This window comes from Oculina patagonica, chromosome 5 (genome assembly GCF_052425735.1).
Source record: "Oculina patagonica isolate OP01 chromosome 5, crgOcupat, whole genome shotgun sequence".
NCBI classification, from domain to species: domain Eukaryota; kingdom Metazoa; phylum Cnidaria; class Anthozoa; order Scleractinia; family Oculinidae; genus Oculina; species Oculina patagonica.
This window is the reverse complement of record NC_135762.1, coordinates 11,387,543-11,404,667: the sequence shown is the minus strand read 5'-3', so window position 1 is coordinate 11,404,667 and position 17,125 is coordinate 11,387,543. Positions and strand designations below refer to the sequence as shown.

Below are 17,125 nucleotides of genomic sequence, written 5' to 3'. Positions count from 1 at the left end.
TAAAGGTCTTTGGTACTACGGGATTGACGCAAAAGCTGTTGTGCCTTCCGATATTTCTGATCGTGCGTCTCCCTCCCTTTCCTCGCATGCCTTCTCGATGAATATTACTGGATACCCATTGGCTTTCAATTCACTGATCACGCGTATAGGTATAGGTTTTAAGTAACTGTAACTGAAACATGTAAGATGGCCTTATTCCTCTGAGTGATTAATGGGCGAAAGAGCATGGTCAGCTTAAAAACGCGCATTGTGGAAACAAATATTGTCATAACATGGGGGTGATGTAGCTGCATGGGGTTATGTTCAAACAAACCATACAAGCAGCCTCGAATGCACTGTGGCTTTCTTATGGGCAGAATCTGATGTAGTAGATGTCCGCAGATGTTGATGAAATGAGCAAAAGGTTCAAAACTGGCTTGGTCTGAGTGTCGATTTTCCTCAAACAGAAGAATCTTCAGAAAATAAATTATACATCATACATGCGAGAGGTTTAATGCTATAAAATATGACCAACCGAGGTCCAATGTCTACACCTGTAGCATTTGTTGTAAGCTTAGGCCAGCGGTGGACGGTCGCTCCACTTGAAAACTGAAGAGCCCGCGGTAGTGTTTTGACAGCGAATAACAGTATACCAGCAAAGCATCTTGGGTATGGTGATCGATTTAGAAGGAAACTGATCGATTTGGAAGGTATCTAATCAATTTGACAAGTATCTGATCGAATTAACCTAATCAATTTTATGTGAACGATGTCATTTGCTCAATTTAAAAAAGAAATTGGTCAATTTGAAAAGTATCCGATCGAATTAAACCATCTGTTACGATGAACTGTCATTCGATTTAGAAAAGGTTTTTTGATTGAATTGGAGCTATGGTTGTCATTTTGGAATGATGACTCTCGATTTGTGATGTCGAATTTTGACAGTATAAACGCGCCATATGCCTTTGCTACCATCCATGGCAAGACTAGAAAGTTGTTCAAAGACCTCTATAGAGCAAGCTGGAAAATGTAAGTTGACAAGTGGTAGATGGCAGCTATACTCCACTCCTAGGTCGGGCTTCCTGTGAACAGATGGTTTTAATGAAATAAAGAATATATGGAGGTCATATAATTATCTGAACTGCAGAATAATGAAAAACATGTAGAAACGATCCTTGCAGTGATTAACGCTACTTAAGCAGTCGTGAAAAGAAAGCTTGGAAAAATGACGGGATTCGAGCCCTGACCTCTGCGATAACGGTAGAGCGCTGCACCGGTATCGCAGTGGTCAGGGTTCGGAGTCCCGCCAACCACAATTTTTTTCAGGCTTTCTTTTCGCAACTGCTTAAGTTGCGTTAAAAACTGTGACGATCTTCTGTAAATTTAGATGGGTTTAATACATCGAATAAACACTATCAAGAGCAGACGTTTCCTGGATGAATTTTTCAAGTGTATCATGGATGACACAATTACGCATGGAAGAAACAAGGAATAACATGGTACCCAACTGAGGGCTATTTTGCAGAGTGCCTAAGAGATCTGTAAAAAGTATAGTGCAGGAAGAGGTGAAGTTTCCCGGTCGCGTCACGTTTTCACAAAGATAGCTTGAAAACTGACTTGGAGAAAGTTATAGAAGTAGTCGAGATGCTGAAGCTGAGACTGTTCGGTATAATACATCATTTTAACACCCCTAGGACAGCTGTTGCATCAGGATAGAGAGTGGCACTGAGAGGAACAGCACGAGGAAACTCTTGCTCTCTCTCCTGTGTTGGGGTACTACGATGCAAGGAAAATGTTAACCCTCCGAGTGGATGCCAGCTGAACAGCTCTGGCTGCAGCACTAATTCAAGAAGGGCAACCCATAGCCTACGTATCAAAGGCACTCACGTCTACCTAACAGAAGTATGCCCAAATTGCAAAAGAACTCTCAGGCACACTCAAACGTCTAAGCGGACACCAGGGTATTGGCAAAACACAAATGAAAGAACACAGTGTCTTGGCGCGGCCTGGCATGGCTGCAGAAATAACTGAAGAAATCAAGAAGAGCCCGGTGTGTCTAGAAAATCGGCACCGCTTAAGTGACACAAGATTCCAGCACTGCCTTGGGCTAAGGTTGGCACAGACCTTCTGTACAAGAACGGTCGGAACTAACTTGTAACTATTGATTATTACTGCAAGTGGCCCATCCCTGTAATGGAGGCGGGATACGTCGAAACCTCAACTGTATGACCCAGACGAAGTGCTACCCAAACTAAAGGAAAGGCAAAGAAAGCAAAAAACGCGGCATGAAAAGACAGTTAAGGAATTGCTACCTCTGAACAAAGGTTAGGTTGTGAGAGTTAAGGAAGCGGGCAGAAAGTGGATTCCGGCCCGTGCTACACCAGTTCTTCCTTCACCTAGACCCTGTTTGGCTGAGATACTTAGAATTTTTACAGTTTATATTATGTGGACTTTTTGCTGCACCGTAATTAATAATTAGAAAGTTATTGTAGAATGTGTGGTTTGCTTGAGTTTAAGCCTGTCATTGTAGCTGATAAATAAATATGTTAAAATATATCACTTACCATAAACATCCTTAAATGTCACGAAAGCTTCTCCAGTGTCACTTCGCAAATCGACAGTTTCTACCTCTCCACCTCCGGAACGCCGCTCGTTTTCAAAGTAGTTCCAAATCGAGTCTTTGGTGGTGTTCGCTGTAAGACCAGTTACCTGTATGGATTTGCTCCTCGCGTTATCACTTCGACGCGTCTCAAAAACTGACATCAAGTGTAGCGCCGTTCAAACAATGATTGCCATGCGCGATCACACCTTTTACCACTAGGGAAAACATAACAACACTTCATAGGATCAGACTTAACCAGCGTAAGGAGCATACTTATCTCTAAAATGTCTACCATGCTATCTAAAAAGTGCTCAAGCTGTAATCACGAACACACTTCTGTTCTGTTGTAATATAGAGATTTCTCCATGTAAGATGCACGCGTACGATTTTTGTTCACGTGTTGACCAATTAGTCAGAAAACCAACGAGTCGGCCCAATGAAAGAGTGAGTTTTCTGATAGAAGTAAACTAGCGAACAGCGATGGTACAAGAGGTGAGAGCGCTCGCCTCCCACCAATGTGGCCCGGATTCGATCCCGGACCGGTACCATATGTGCATGGGTTGAGTTTGTTGTTGGTTTTCGCCTGGCTCCAAGTGTTTTTCTTCGGGATCTCTGGTTTTCCGTCCCTTCTCAAAAGGCAACACTTCTGAATCCGAGGGCCACAGGTTAATTAGTCGCAAGTACTGTTACGTGCAACCCCTCGTTATAGCGTGTCCGCTATAACAAAAGCTGACTAAATTTTCTTTTAAACCCGGAAGACCTTATATCCGAAGTATCGAAATAATGAAAAATGCGAAAATTAAAAATTTTGGAAATGTTCGATCACCTCTATGGCGCGCGCCTGCAGGAAATTATGGTAGTAGGAATGCTGTAGGAATACAGCCAGCTTGCGATGCAGACACGACATGCGACCGCCATCTTGGACTGGATTTGTTTTGATGAATACAACTACCATAATTCTCTGCAGGTGCACGCCACAGAGGAAATCGGAAATTATAAGTTCACAAAAAGTAAAGAAAATGAAATGCTGTTCAAAAAGAACTGCAAAATAACATAAACACCAAGAACAGATGTAAACAACAACTTACCGTCGCCTTCTTCAAACGTAATGATCGCTTCGTCTTCCTTCAGGTCAATCGAGCTGATATCTCCGCCGCCAGATTGTTTGCGTGATTGAAAATATATTGTTAATTCCTCCTTTGATGTCGTCTTTCCGAAACCTTTGACGTATAAAGTTCGACCTTCATCGTCATCAGTAACTGAAAGCAAAATAGGGTTAGGCTGACGGAATTCCGAGAATAGAGTCGGGAAAGTCTCGACAAGTTGATGACACATTTCAGATCCTTAGTCAGCGCTAGTTGGGTTGTGCTTGATATAGTATATACTCAAACAGTAAGATAATATAGCCTTTAAGGATGACTTTTTACTTTACTTTTCCGTTAACTAGTACTATGTTTCGCGCACGAGTTGCTCGAAAGTGAAAAGCAAAGAATATATCGGAAGGTTGAGTAGCCAATAAGCGCGCGCCAGAATTGGTTTCCACTGTTAGAGGATATACATATTTTTTTATTTCAAATATTGATGTATCAGGGCACGATTCTGGTCTCCAAGTTACCTTAGTTTTTTTATTTCGATGTAAACCATGTAAAAATGACTGAAAAGTGGGGTTTAAATCTAAGGGAAATGGAAGTTAGTACAAGTTAGCGGGGGGCACGAGATATCCGAGCTCGCCTACCGAGGTCCTAACAGAAGCTCAGTAAATAGTTATCTCTCGGAATAGTACTTTACGGATTTGTAATTCTTTTATGCGTAGTTCATTTTAGGGTAGTCCATTTGGGTAGTCCATGGACTAGCGGAGTAGGGGCCAGTTTTTGTCCACCCCCGTGATTAAGTTACCTGTGCTTTGTCCAGATAATTTCACCACTACCTCCTCTTCTGAGTCTAATGTCAATTTTTGTTTTCTTTCAGTCAACGTTTTGTCATCATCATCAATAGTTGGGCGAGCACCAGATCTACTGATAGGAGGAAGAGGGAGTTTCTGCTTCATTTCTAGTTCAGTAGTAGAAGTGTGGATTTCATCACTAGTCTCTGACTTGATTGGTCCGTCTGTTTTGGGGATATCTGGAAGGGGCGTTTTGCGTTCTAGACAAAAAGAATAAAAAGTTTTGCTTAACGGAGCCAGTTATATTCCATAAATGGCGGGAAGTATTCACCTTGATGACGCCGCCCGTACACACGGTGTAACATTGCGCGGGACATTGCTTGCAAAATTCCTGAGCGCAGTGGAGTGGCGGAACTATAAAACGAAACTTTTTTTCTGTCTTAGGGCTACTCCAAAACACAAATTCAAGCACATTATTTGTTTCACTTTTTCAAATTTTCTTCACAGCAGAGAAATTAAGAGATATAGTTTATTCTTTTTAGCTGCTTATTATGGTTATCGTCGCCATTTTGGAAGCCTAACATCTCTGGGGGATTGGGGGAGGGAGGTGGGAGGTTCCTTAACAGTAATCAGTAATTTATACGGGGAAGCTGTGCTAAGGACAGACCCATACTCTTTAATATACCATTTTCAAAAGGAAAGGTTACCCTTTCATGTACCATTGATATTTTTATTTACATTGGTTACCCGTTAAATTCGGAATTGATTTTAAAGTTTTACAGACAGAAATTTTATGAAGCCATGAAAGAACCATCCTCTTCCCCAGGGCCACGCGTATTTTTTAAATGACATGACGTAGTGGCCCTGGTAACGGTAAAAAATATGATGTTTAAGATTGGCTGATAAAAACTGCATGCGTAATTAGGTAAAAAACGGAACGCTTTTACGCAATTTTGGTTATACTTCCGGTCATCGAAACAATTGAAGATGTAGCGGGCAAGTTTGAAAATGTTACCGGAAAAAGACCGAATAACACTGGGAGTTTGTTGGAATATCGTATTCACGAAGCAGACCTTTGTTTATGAACAAATGACAGGTACATCTCTTGTAAGGTGTAACTCGGTTGTACTTTTTATTGCATTAAAAATATTGCAAACATTTGCACTATCAACTTAGCTTATACAAAATATACACACTAAATGAAGTTCATGAATACATGAAGACTTTGAAATTCAATGTGATATTTCTTACCACTACTCAATAGAATGATACCTCGTCGATCAGAGGCTTTTGAGTTCTGAATTTTCTACAATACCTCCGCATGGCCATAAATAAATTTCACAGTATCATCAACCGTCGGCATGTTATCAGCTGATGATATCCTCGACTCCATGTTTAAACACTATAACTCCAATTCCTCTGGATTCTAACTTTTCTATCAGCTGCCGACAGATAATATTGCGTGTAGAGACGACACAACAAGAACACATCTATCAGCCATGCAATTCAATGAGTTCCAAACGAATCGAATTGTGTAAGTTAAAATGTCAACGACTTGAATTGCCAAAACCAGCGGGCAAAACACAAAGACAGTCGTTCTGCCTAACGACTACAGCAGGCAGGGCGGCTTACTATGCCATTCCTTGTTTGTTTTTGATGTCCTCCGACAATTGTAGCAAGGATTACTGTACAGCTCTTTCGAATGCCAAACTCGAATCTCGAATCTTCTTTCAAAATTCGCTTTCTTCTTGTCTCAGTCAGCCCCAGCCTTCCCCGTCCTTTTACTGAGCAGGCGCAGACAAACATTTATGCAGTGGGCATGCGCTACCGGATGTCGTGGATTTTACGACATCCGGTTGCAGTGTTACCAGAGCCTTCCGTTTCGCCGACCACGTGACCAAAAGAAACGGAGGCTCTGGGAACGAGAATGTAAAAGAATGAAAGCCTTAGAAACAGAAAGTTACTTTTAAAGCTATACATGGCAGAGCGCCGAACTACATTATCGATCTTATTGACATTAAAGGTGAATTTCCACTGTCGCGTTTTTGTTTACGCACGTTAACGTACGTAAAAATTATAAGCGTACGTAAAAATGAAATTTTACGCGCGCGATTACGCGCGTCAAATTTACGTTGTCCAATTTCCAATGCCACGTTTTTTCTTGGTATTTACGTTAAATTCAGAATTGATTTTAAAGTTTTAATTATTATTTTTAAAGCTATACTGGCAGAGCGCCGAACTACATTAACGATCTTATTGACATTAAAGGTGGATTTCCACTGTCGCGTTTTTGTTTACGCACGTTAACGTACGTAATAATGAAATTTTACGCGCGCGGTTACGCGCGTCAAATTTACGTTGTCCAATTCCCAATGCCACGTTTGCTTGCGTGCGAGTAAAAATCTTAATGTGAGGTTCAAAATAAAATTGAATATTGTCTTGGTAATTGTTTCGCTTTATTGTCAGCATGGTTCGTAATTGCTGTGTGCCAGGATTCCAAAGTTTTTCTAACGCAAAAATTCCTCACGCGCGCACTGTCAAAGTCGATTGAACGGTCGTTCAACCAGGCATGTGAAGCGATGTTAGAACCTTTTTTTAAAGCTTTTTGTGTTTTTAATACGTTTTTTCTTCATTGTTTGTTAACATCTTCCGGTCTTACCGATATAGCTCCACGGTCGGTCGGCGCATGGGATCTTATAAACGACATTTGCTTGTGGTTCGTGGTGTGAATAAAAGCGGTCCACACAGCATTGTCAAAATATCGGTCTGTGTGAGTAGATTTTCTTGTAAACGTTGATAGTTATGACGTCGTTGCCCCTGGATACCAGGGTGTCTAAGAAGGGTATCTGTCCGTTGTTCTCAGGTTCAATGGTAAAGGCTATGTTTGGGACAATTGAGTTAAGAGTGACATCAAAAAGGATGCGGCAGAATGTTTCTTTATTATAAACGTAACTGTTCCAGATTTTTGGAGAGATTTGCAGAGATGGCAGAGATTTGCAACAACCGGGCTGACAGGATAACCTGGTTTCAGTAATGTTTAATAGAACCTCGAATGGCGGGTGGAACAGCATCCGTGGATCGTAGTTTACGATTAGTCGACTCGTCAATATTATCCTCATAAAGAAAACTGGTTTTCTTGTCTGTCATCACATTACGGAAAAGAAATCACCGACAGAAAGTATACCAGAGAAAATAACACAGAAATTTGACTAACGAATTTTTTTGTGGTATATATATTGCGGTATTTAGCACCCCCGATACCCCCCTCTTAAGGACGAATAGCACTATTTCAAAGATGTTAAGTGTGGCCAAAATAGACTACCATTCTGCTCAGCTGAGGACAGAATTTACCTTTGCTTTTGAGTGATTTACTTACCAGGGACATAACCAGTGCCGTTTTTACATCCCGCCTCTGACTTGATCGGTATACATTTTTGTGGTATCTCTGGGAGGGTCTTTTTGAGTTCTAATGGTAAAGAAAAATATTTTGTAAATAGCAGGAATGATTAATTCACCTTAACAAGGCTAGGCCTTCAAACACGGTGTAACATTGCACGCGACATTGCACGCAATAACTAAGTTTAATTGTGTCCATCAGGAAGTTTCCGCGTGCAGTGGAGTATTTATATTAGGTGACTTTGAGTATTATCATCACTGCCAATTATATGACATATAAGAGCCCTTACTACTACATCCAGATTAAACAGTGCTCTTCACGTATGCTATAAATTAAAGAGACCATGTCATGGATTTTATCTGATTTTTAAACAGCCAAAATTTATATTTGTGTCGCATGAAACCCAAACATAATGGGAATCCCCCCCACCCGGGTCTGAAAAGGTCCAAAAAAGCCCGGTCTGAATAGGGTTAAAATATATCTTCCTTTAGGTGTCTAAAGGCAATGTTTTTTATGGGTTACGGTTGCCTACCACTTAGTCCAGAACGGGTTTGACCAAAAACCTGTGAAATCCCCGTGACATATGGCCTCTTTAAGGAATAGCCTTTACATGTATGTGAATGTTGTGTAAGTTAATCAGTCAAGGGAAGTTCCAATGCATGTTTTTTGTTATAGGATATTAACGCTTCATGAAATTAACGCGAATTTCAAAAGTTCGCGTAAATTTAAGTCGCGTTAACATGAATCACGATAATGTTGGCGTTAATTTCTGCGACATTAATTTCCATTACTTTGGCCGCAATTTTTCGATACAGTTCAGACGTTCATTTTTCTAGGAAAAGCATTATTTCCTGATCAGGGTGAAAATCTACCAGTATCACTGAAACTATGTAGAACGCTCGAAGCGGTCAGATTTCTTCGCTTTGCGTCTCGGATTTTATGTTTAGCGTCGAAATAAACTTGTTCCTGTTGTCTCAAAAAGTGTTTTTTGTTTACGTCGCAGTAATTTCATATAATTATATTGAAATGTCACCCTCTCTTTCGCGTTAATTTCGATTCGCGTCGCGTTAATTTCAAAAACCTTAACCCCGGCCTCATAATTAACACAAGCGTCGATTTCTTATAATAAGGAATAGTCTTTTGTGCAAAAACCTCACAATTTATACATGTACACCATGTCAAATAAGCATAAATTTGTATACTGGTTCAATGAAAAGCTCTTTGAAAAAGGAAGAGACTCTATTGACCTGCTTCCTGAAGTCACTTTATCACTCGTCACGCTTTCATCTGTGAAGCATACTCTTAATCTTAAGCTTCTATTGTTATATCCAATTTCGCAATCTGTTTTTTTTAATTAAAGAACCTTTCAATATTATGTCAAAGTCAACCCTTGAGTCAACTCTACTATATTAAAATATAGCAGTGCCATGATGACAGACTGGGGCTTCCAGGAAAATAAGGAAGTTAAAATAAGGAAGTACAATAAGTAATCTTACAACATGATCTTGCCTGTTCTCAGTCGATATTGAGAAAAGGTTGAATATGACTAACGTTAAATCGGTGAAATAAGCGTCCCAGTAATCGCTATGCCGCACAAAACATTCGGGTATGTAGATCAGACAATTTCAAAACCGCCCATCACCCCCCGGTAAACCCTCGGTTATTTGACTTTTGGAAAAATTTTGGTCAAATCCCCGATATGCTGGCAGTTTAAACGGCCAAATGCCGCACCAGTAAACGATTAACAGAAAGCCAATTTCTTCACCTTGGTTGGATTTTCAGACAAATTTGATTAACTATATCAAAGCGACGAAAACAGGGATGTTTACTTTCGCTTGAATTAATAGAACCTTAATGCACTTTAGTACTGAATTGCGACGTCCCATAAAGCGACTTTAATAGGATCTTAGTACGAGAGAACTGAAGAACGGGAACACGATTGCTGCAAGGTTGGCGCAAAACAACAAAACAAATCACTAAAGCGAATTTAGACGGGTTCATGAAATATTAAAATATGGATAGCCATTAATACCTCCAGCATAATTTACCTTGTATCTTTCTCTTGTCTATTACTCCACGAATATCGTCAATGTGTCCGCTTGCCGACGAACATCGTCGTTGCACCGGTATTTTTGCCTTGATTTCATGATCACTATTGCTTAGAGCACTTTGAGCACGAGAACCTCGGTTTGTCTGACTCTTGTCTACTACTCCATGATAATGGCCAGTGTGCCGTCTTGTCGACGCACTTCCTTGTCGCAACCGCAGCGTTCGTGCCGTCATTCCATGATCAATTTTGCTCGGAGAACTTCCAGGACGTGAAGGAAGAAAACTGGAATTTAGACAACACTTTAACGTATGAGATGAGTCTGTGTTTCCACAGCGAGGACACGGCATCCTCTCCGAGAATAATTAGCACACCCTTGATTGAGTTAAAAAATGGTCATTTCGTCAAGACTACTAAAACAAAACATTCCAATCGTCTCGGAAAGTGCTGACAAAAGGGTCTTTGTCAAATTTCTCAGAAATGAGCCGGAAATCAAAGGTCACGTTGTGTGGGCGGGCGGGACAATTCCCACACCACAATTATGAACATTGACAAACGAGAAGCTTTGAAGCTTAAAGTAGATTAAAGCCAGGCTGTTAATATTTAACGAGGAGGGGGGGGGGGGGAGGGGGGTTGAATAGGGAAACGCAAATAACCAGCCGATGCGTGCTATTTTTTTTTTAGCCAACGAATGATTTGCCACTGTGCTGTTTGCGGTATGTGATAACTATCGAAGGTACCCAGAGAGGCAAAAGATTCTTCCTCGCGATGGAATATTAAGACTCCACCCGCCCAAGAATAAGAAAGATGATTTTTCATGAGCATGGCCGGCTTTAAAACAAGGTTATATCTTTCTCGAAGTAAAGCTAAGCAGCCTCTGGCTAAACAAAAATAAACATGTCATCCGCGATACGAAGCAACACATTCACGCAACACTGTACTAATCAACATCTTCACGGAAAATTTAAGATCTTGTCCTTCCAGAACGAATTTAAAGCACATCTTGCAAATATAAATGAGCCAAGATAAATCACAACAGTTCCAATAGCCAATACATAAAGTTCATATAACAATAAATACAGTGCAGAGGTGTAAAAATGTACTACCGGGAAACTACGCAGACCTTCGACCTCTACACATTTGCTGGCGGCATTGATAGGGCTCTACTCAACTTAAAACACTTCTTAATAATACAGCTGACAGGATATAGTTCCTGTTAAACTAGTTATAAACAAAATAGATTTAACAAACGACCAAATCCAAAAGCGATTGGGAAATTTATAAAAGTCACGATCGTCTTATGACGAAGAAAGCGAACGTGAGTACAAAAAACGCAGAAAAAGAAGCATTTGGGTTATAGAAGAAAGCATTCGTCTCCATTTCTTTCGCCACTCGGTTTGATTTTATCAAAATCACCCGCGGCCTCTGCAACTTTGTTCAAGTGCTGGAACGAGTGCTTTAATTGGCTAGACACGGCCAGACGTAAACAATTTTCTTGTGCTTGTGCGATATTTCGTTTTCACATGAACGCAAGCATAAGCGCAAGCACAAGAAAAGGAAAAATTTTGATCCTTGTGCTTGTGCTTGCGCTTGTGCTTATGCTTGCGTCGGAGCCGTTTTCACTATGAAATAAGAACTGCTTGACGTCATGCAGTTGCTCGCGCGGGCTAAAATGGCGCTAGCAACTCTAAACAGAAATCGAGAAGAGTTCCATTTGTTTTACCGCGCTTTACCAAATTTTTCTACAAAAGAAACCTTCAAAATACTTTCACACAGGTCTTGAAACCTGGGGCGCAAAACAATACGACAAAAAAGGTGGATAAACAACAGACAGAGAAGTTCTAATTCTGTTTTTCATTATCGCTCGCGACGCATGGCGTCATATTAGCGCGCGCTCGCACGCGCAAATTGGAGGTCGTAAAAGCCAGATTTTGATCCAATTTTTCTCGAAAACCTACCGTACAACCTATTATGAAACTTTCACAATTAAATGCAAGGGGTGAACCACGTCCACAGTCAAAATTTTGAAAAAATCTGTAAGACAGATTTTGAGCTATTTTTAAAATCGGCAAAATATCACATTTTCCTATTTTGCGAAAAAACTGTCTTACAGATTTTTATATTATTTTGCATGAATGTCTTATCAAAGCCAATTTCTAATTTCTGAAATTTTGAGGTAGGGTCATACGGGTAGATTTCGAGAAAAACGCCATTTCACCTACTAGTGCCAGTCCCCTCTGCAGCACTCGGCCGTTCATTTTAGCTGTTTATTAGCATTTTTATTTCCCAAATGTCGCATATGATGGTTATAGGATGTAACAAACAGTAATACGAAAAGGATAAAACATTTCTGGCGATTGTAAAAGAGAGATAAAAGATGGACTGATTTTCCCTCTCAAAACTGTACTAAGCCACCTTAATGCTTTTCGGTAAAAAGTAATAAATTAGCGAATAGGTCTTCTCGTACATGAAATGCAGATATGTCTAGGATTGAACGCTAATGGGATGCACGTTCTTCATGACAGGCATCACAAAGTGTCCTCATATGTAATATGGAAATGTCAAACAGCGCAGTCAAACATGAAGTACAGTGGAACCTCGATATAACGAAGGGCCAAGGGACTGTCAAAATTTGTTCGCTACAAGCAGGCTGGTCCAAAAATTGTCATCTTTAACATTTTTCTTCATTCTTTCAGGTTTTTGAAAGGAAATCGTACGATGGTCGGTCCAGAAGCCTTGGTAGTCAACTTGCAAAATTCTCAATGTTTTAAACATCCCGGACTTGGCGTTATTGGTTTTGAATGAGCGCAAATTTCACTCAGCAAAAACCGTCATGATAATTTACTTCAGGCCTGGATGGCATTTTTTTTAATAACAACTTTTATTTACATCACATTACAATACAATAAAATTCTAACAGACGCGTTTTTACAGGAAAAAAGGAAAGGAGAAGAAAAAAAATGAAGATCTAATTTACATATAATGCATTCAATAAGCTATATAAGATGAAAGGTTTATTAGCACTTAAAAGTATTCTCATTAAATGTGCTCTCATGCATGCATGCAAATTAAAAGTTTCAAATGGAAATTGTGTTTTATGGGGTAAGAGATTTTGATATGCACCAATAGAAGAAAAAAAGCCTGGAAATCCTTCTATTTTGGGAGTTACTTCTTTTATTCTGCAGGTCCATATGAAATACCTAGCCACTCGAAAGTAGAAGTATTGTTTGGTGTGGGAAAGGTATCCGACCTTAGACCAATGATTATAGCGGGGGCAAGAGTGTTGGATTTCAGCAATATTTGATTTTGAGCCAACCAGGTCCAGAATAAATGAACAAGGGACTCATTCACAGTTCCACAAAAGGTACAGATATATCGTTTTCTCTTAAGCCGATTTTTTTTAAGAAAGTCATTTGTCGCCAGTCTTCAATGAAGTAGTTTAAACTGAAAAATAATTAATTTGGTAGCTTTTGTGCTGCAGAAAGGGGGTCTGTAAGCTATCTCCCAGTTAATTTCCTCAGGGCATTCTAAACTGCAGTCAACACACCACTTCTCTTGGCTTTTTGTAGGGCTTTTTTGTTTAGCGCTGACTAGCTTTTCATATGCCATTCTATTGGGCTTAGAAACTTTTGTGAAGTTGTCAACAAAGGTACTAAAGTGTTTGCTTTTAACATATTGGTTTTCTTAAAAATTTTATGCACGATACGACGCCATGATAAGTAAAGAAAATGTTTTAGTGTCAAAGCGTTCCTTAAATTCCGGGAAAGATAAGAACTTGACAGCGTCTTTCATTAAATGACTTACGGTTTGAATTTCTTTGGAAGTCCTTGATTTGTAGTACATCGGTTTATTTCCGATTTTCAAAAGTGAATTGCGCCAAATAGGCAAAGAAAGAAAATGTCCAACGGAGTTTATGCTATCGCTATAACTGATTTCAGACCAGATTTTTAGAATTTCTGTTGTGAAGGTGATAGGTACGTGGAAGAACTTTGCTAAATCGTTTTTTTTTTTTTTAGGTTACCCCTAAAGATGTCAGCCCCACCGAATTCGTGCAATTCGTAATCGAAAAAAAGTTTCATTTTCCATAATAATTTTCCTTGTCTAAATGTTTTTTAACCCAGGTTGAGTTAAGTGCTTTGTTGAAACATTAAGTTTTGATATCAATAAGCGACATTTTTTATAATCACTGATCATAACATCTCACTTAGTTTTGTCCCCCTTTCCGCTCCCAAGAGGAAGTGTGTGCTATTTGGAACAGCAGCTAGACTGAGCTCTGAAACCAACTTCTCTATCTATGTCTCGGGAGATCTCATTAAGCGTGTGTCAGAATATAAGTATCTCGGTGTCGTCTTAGACGATGCCCTCTCGTGGAATGCCCATGTTAAATATGTTTTGGGCAAGGTTGGCAAGAGATTGGGCATGTTGAGTCGAATAAGGTCCGATGTCACCACAAACACTGCAAATATCATCTACAAGTCATTTATTATACCAGTACTTGACTACTGTGACACGGTGTGGAACTGCTGCGGGAAGGTCAATTCTGATCTCATAGAAAAACTGCATAGGAGGGCTGCACGACTGATCGTAAAACATCATAACAGTGACGAGGCTCTTAAGAATCTAGCTTATGAGACGACAAAGGAAGGACGCCAGAGACATGTTTATAATTTAGTTCGTAGGTGTATCAATGGAAAAGTCCCCCAATCTTTTAAAAATTATTTTACTTTTAATAGAGATGTAGCACTAAGAGAAACAAGGCAGGCTGACTTATTGCATCTGCCTAAATTACGGACAGAAGCCGCGAAAAAGTCTTTTTATTATTCCGGTTGTCAAATTTATAACTCTCATCAAATAATATGTAATTTTTAAATCTTTCGATTGTATACAAATGTAACATAATTTTAGCATAAATCTTAGTACTCTTATATATTTTAATCTTTTTAACTTCCATTTTAGGTACACTGTAAGGCTTTTAGCGACTTTTTACTTTTTACTAGGGCCTCTATTGATAACAGTTTTTATTGTAAAAGCTGATGGAGTAACCCTATTTAAATAAAGGCTTTCTTCTTCATGCTGTTGAGCTCATTTAGAGCGGCATACCTTATTATAGGAAATTTACGATACATGTAATTAACGCGAATTTCAAAAATTCGCGTTAATTTAATGTACCTTAATTTAAGTCATTGTTAATTAAAACACTCTAATTTACAGCATTGTTATTTTAAGACACCTTTATTTCCGGGTAAGTTATATTAACACGTCATCTACTTCTCCGTCAAAGCTGCAGGGATAGCTGAGGCGGTGGAAAGCGCCAGGACGGGATGTATTCCATCCCTGGACCCATGCATTGAATATTAGTCACTTTTTGGTCTGTTTAAATATCTTTGTTGTGTATAGCTTATCGGAATTAAACCTCAAGTTCTGATGTTGGACGTTCTTGTTTTGTCTCTTGAATAGCGCAGCTTGCTATAAAGATTACTACGCAACAAATTCGCGTTAAGTAACTGCATGTAAGCACACACCACGCGAGAATTCGCGTTAATTATATGCATGTAAACATAAATCGTCGACAATTCGCGTTAATTTTATTACGCGTACATTTTGTTCGCGTTGTTAAAATGCTTCGTTATATTCCTATAATAAGGTAATTTGTTTGTAGCGGTGACTGGATGGGAAGGTTGGCATGGCTTATTAGCCAAGCCTTAAAATGCTATATTCACCGCCTAGCGTGGTTATTATGGTCATAAACCGAGCTTCCCGACCAATCAGAATGGCCCCTTCTTGAATTCACCCTGGAAATTATATTTACTTACTATACTAACATCTAATTATCAGAACACAGTTTCGACCTTACTCAGGCCTAAGCTAGAGCAGATATAGCATCATCCAGCAGTACGAAAATTTGGTTACCAGGCATCGACTGTTAAAAATGTGCACCGCACGTGTACGAAATTGGTACCGATATCAATTTTACCCATTTTAAAGGGGGTAGATCACGGTATTTCAAGTAATTCCATTTATTTTCGTTGATAAAGAGCTGTAAACTTCAAATTGGCAGTGCAAAAGTCATTTATTGGTAAAATCACGGCTACGTCACGAACAAGGATGATTTTCGAGCATTGTAAATGACTGTCTTGTCGATGCTTACGATCGTCGCCTACGATGTAGTATTTAAAAAAAAAATGCTTTAAGTGCGGCAACGGGAATTGGTGTCGATGTCGATGTTACCCATGCTCGGGCTACCTCTTAAGATGGTCCAAAAAGCAAACAAATCGACAAGGGTACCAATTTTACCCGAGCCCTGCAAAAAAATCAAATAGTGCGTTTAAGAGCATTACAAAAGAGAAGACAATAAAAGATTATCAGAACTGTCTTTATTTAGAGGTGCACAAACTGACATTCGAAACGAGTGTCCACTGACAACTGCGTTCTGAAAGTACTGCAATATTTAGGATCGTGTACCCCCAACCGGTTTTAACAGGCTTCAAATGCATCATTAATTGATGCAGTAGGACTGAGAAATACGTTTTTTTTCAAACAAACAAAAAGGAACAAATAAATAAACAAACAAATAACGGAAACAAGACAAACAGTAATGTAAAAAGACAACAACAAACGTACCTAACAGTATTAAACAGCCAAAAAGTGACCAAAAAAAAAACAAACAAAAACAACAAAAACAAAAACACGAACATCACAAAAGCCCGCAAAATTAAGTTGAAGTTCTTTTTACCAGGTGCCGTATATTTCAGTTGACGTCCGTACTAAGATCTTGAGGTTTCATCGAGGTTACGGAATTATTTAAAACCGGTTGAGTGACACTGGTTGTGGCAGCGTGGATATTTTGATGTGAGAGTCTGGACGGGGCCCCTCCAAAACAGTTAACTTTCAAATAGAGCTAAACGTAAATATCGTGCGGTAATACTAAACTGAGCACTCCCATTTTCTACCTAAGTTGGCTTTGTAACTATTATTGACCCTGCAGCTGCACATTATGGAAAGCCTTGTATCCTGTTAACATTCAAATAATGGTGGATTATCACTGTCTTGTAATTTTTTACGTGTGTTTACGTGCGTCAAATTTAGAGACAATGTATGAACGACTTGCGTACACGTTGACGCAAGTCGTTCATACATTGTCACTAAGTTTTTTCACGCACGTAAATGGACGTAAAAAGTTACGAGCCTGTGAAAATCCGCATTTAGCCTAGTGCTTCG

At 39.5% G+C, this 17,125-nt stretch overlaps 2 protein-coding genes across 2 annotated transcripts in view; both read right to left on the bottom strand.

Moving 5' to 3' along the window:
• The window catches only part of LOC144655453 (protein mono-ADP-ribosyltransferase PARP14-like), a 55,811-nt gene extending 52,012 nt beyond the window's left edge, over nt 1-3,799 (bottom strand). The window contains exons 1-2 of the mRNA XM_078515702.1: nt 3,670-3,799; nt 2,544-2,796 (exon numbers count right to left, since the gene is read on the bottom strand). Of these exons, the coding sequence (XP_078371828.1) occupies nt 2,544-2,742 (199 nt within the window). The 5' untranslated portion in view covers nt 2,743-2,796; nt 3,670-3,799. The remainder of the gene's footprint in view (nt 1-2,543; nt 2,797-3,669) is intronic.
• A 387-nt stretch (nt 3,800-4,186) lies between these two features.
• On the bottom strand, nt 4,187-10,336 carry LOC144655473 (uncharacterized). The gene is made up of 3 exons (XM_078515727.1): nt 9,909-10,336; nt 7,840-7,929; nt 4,187-4,723 (listed from the first exon to the last, which is right to left on the bottom strand). The coding sequence occupies exons 1-3, from the start codon at nt 10,255-10,257 to the stop codon at nt 4,431-4,433; spliced, it is 732 nt and encodes a 243-aa protein (XP_078371853.1). The 5' UTR covers nt 10,258-10,336; the 3' UTR covers nt 4,187-4,430.
• Nucleotides 10,337-17,125: the final 6,789 nt, after the last annotated feature.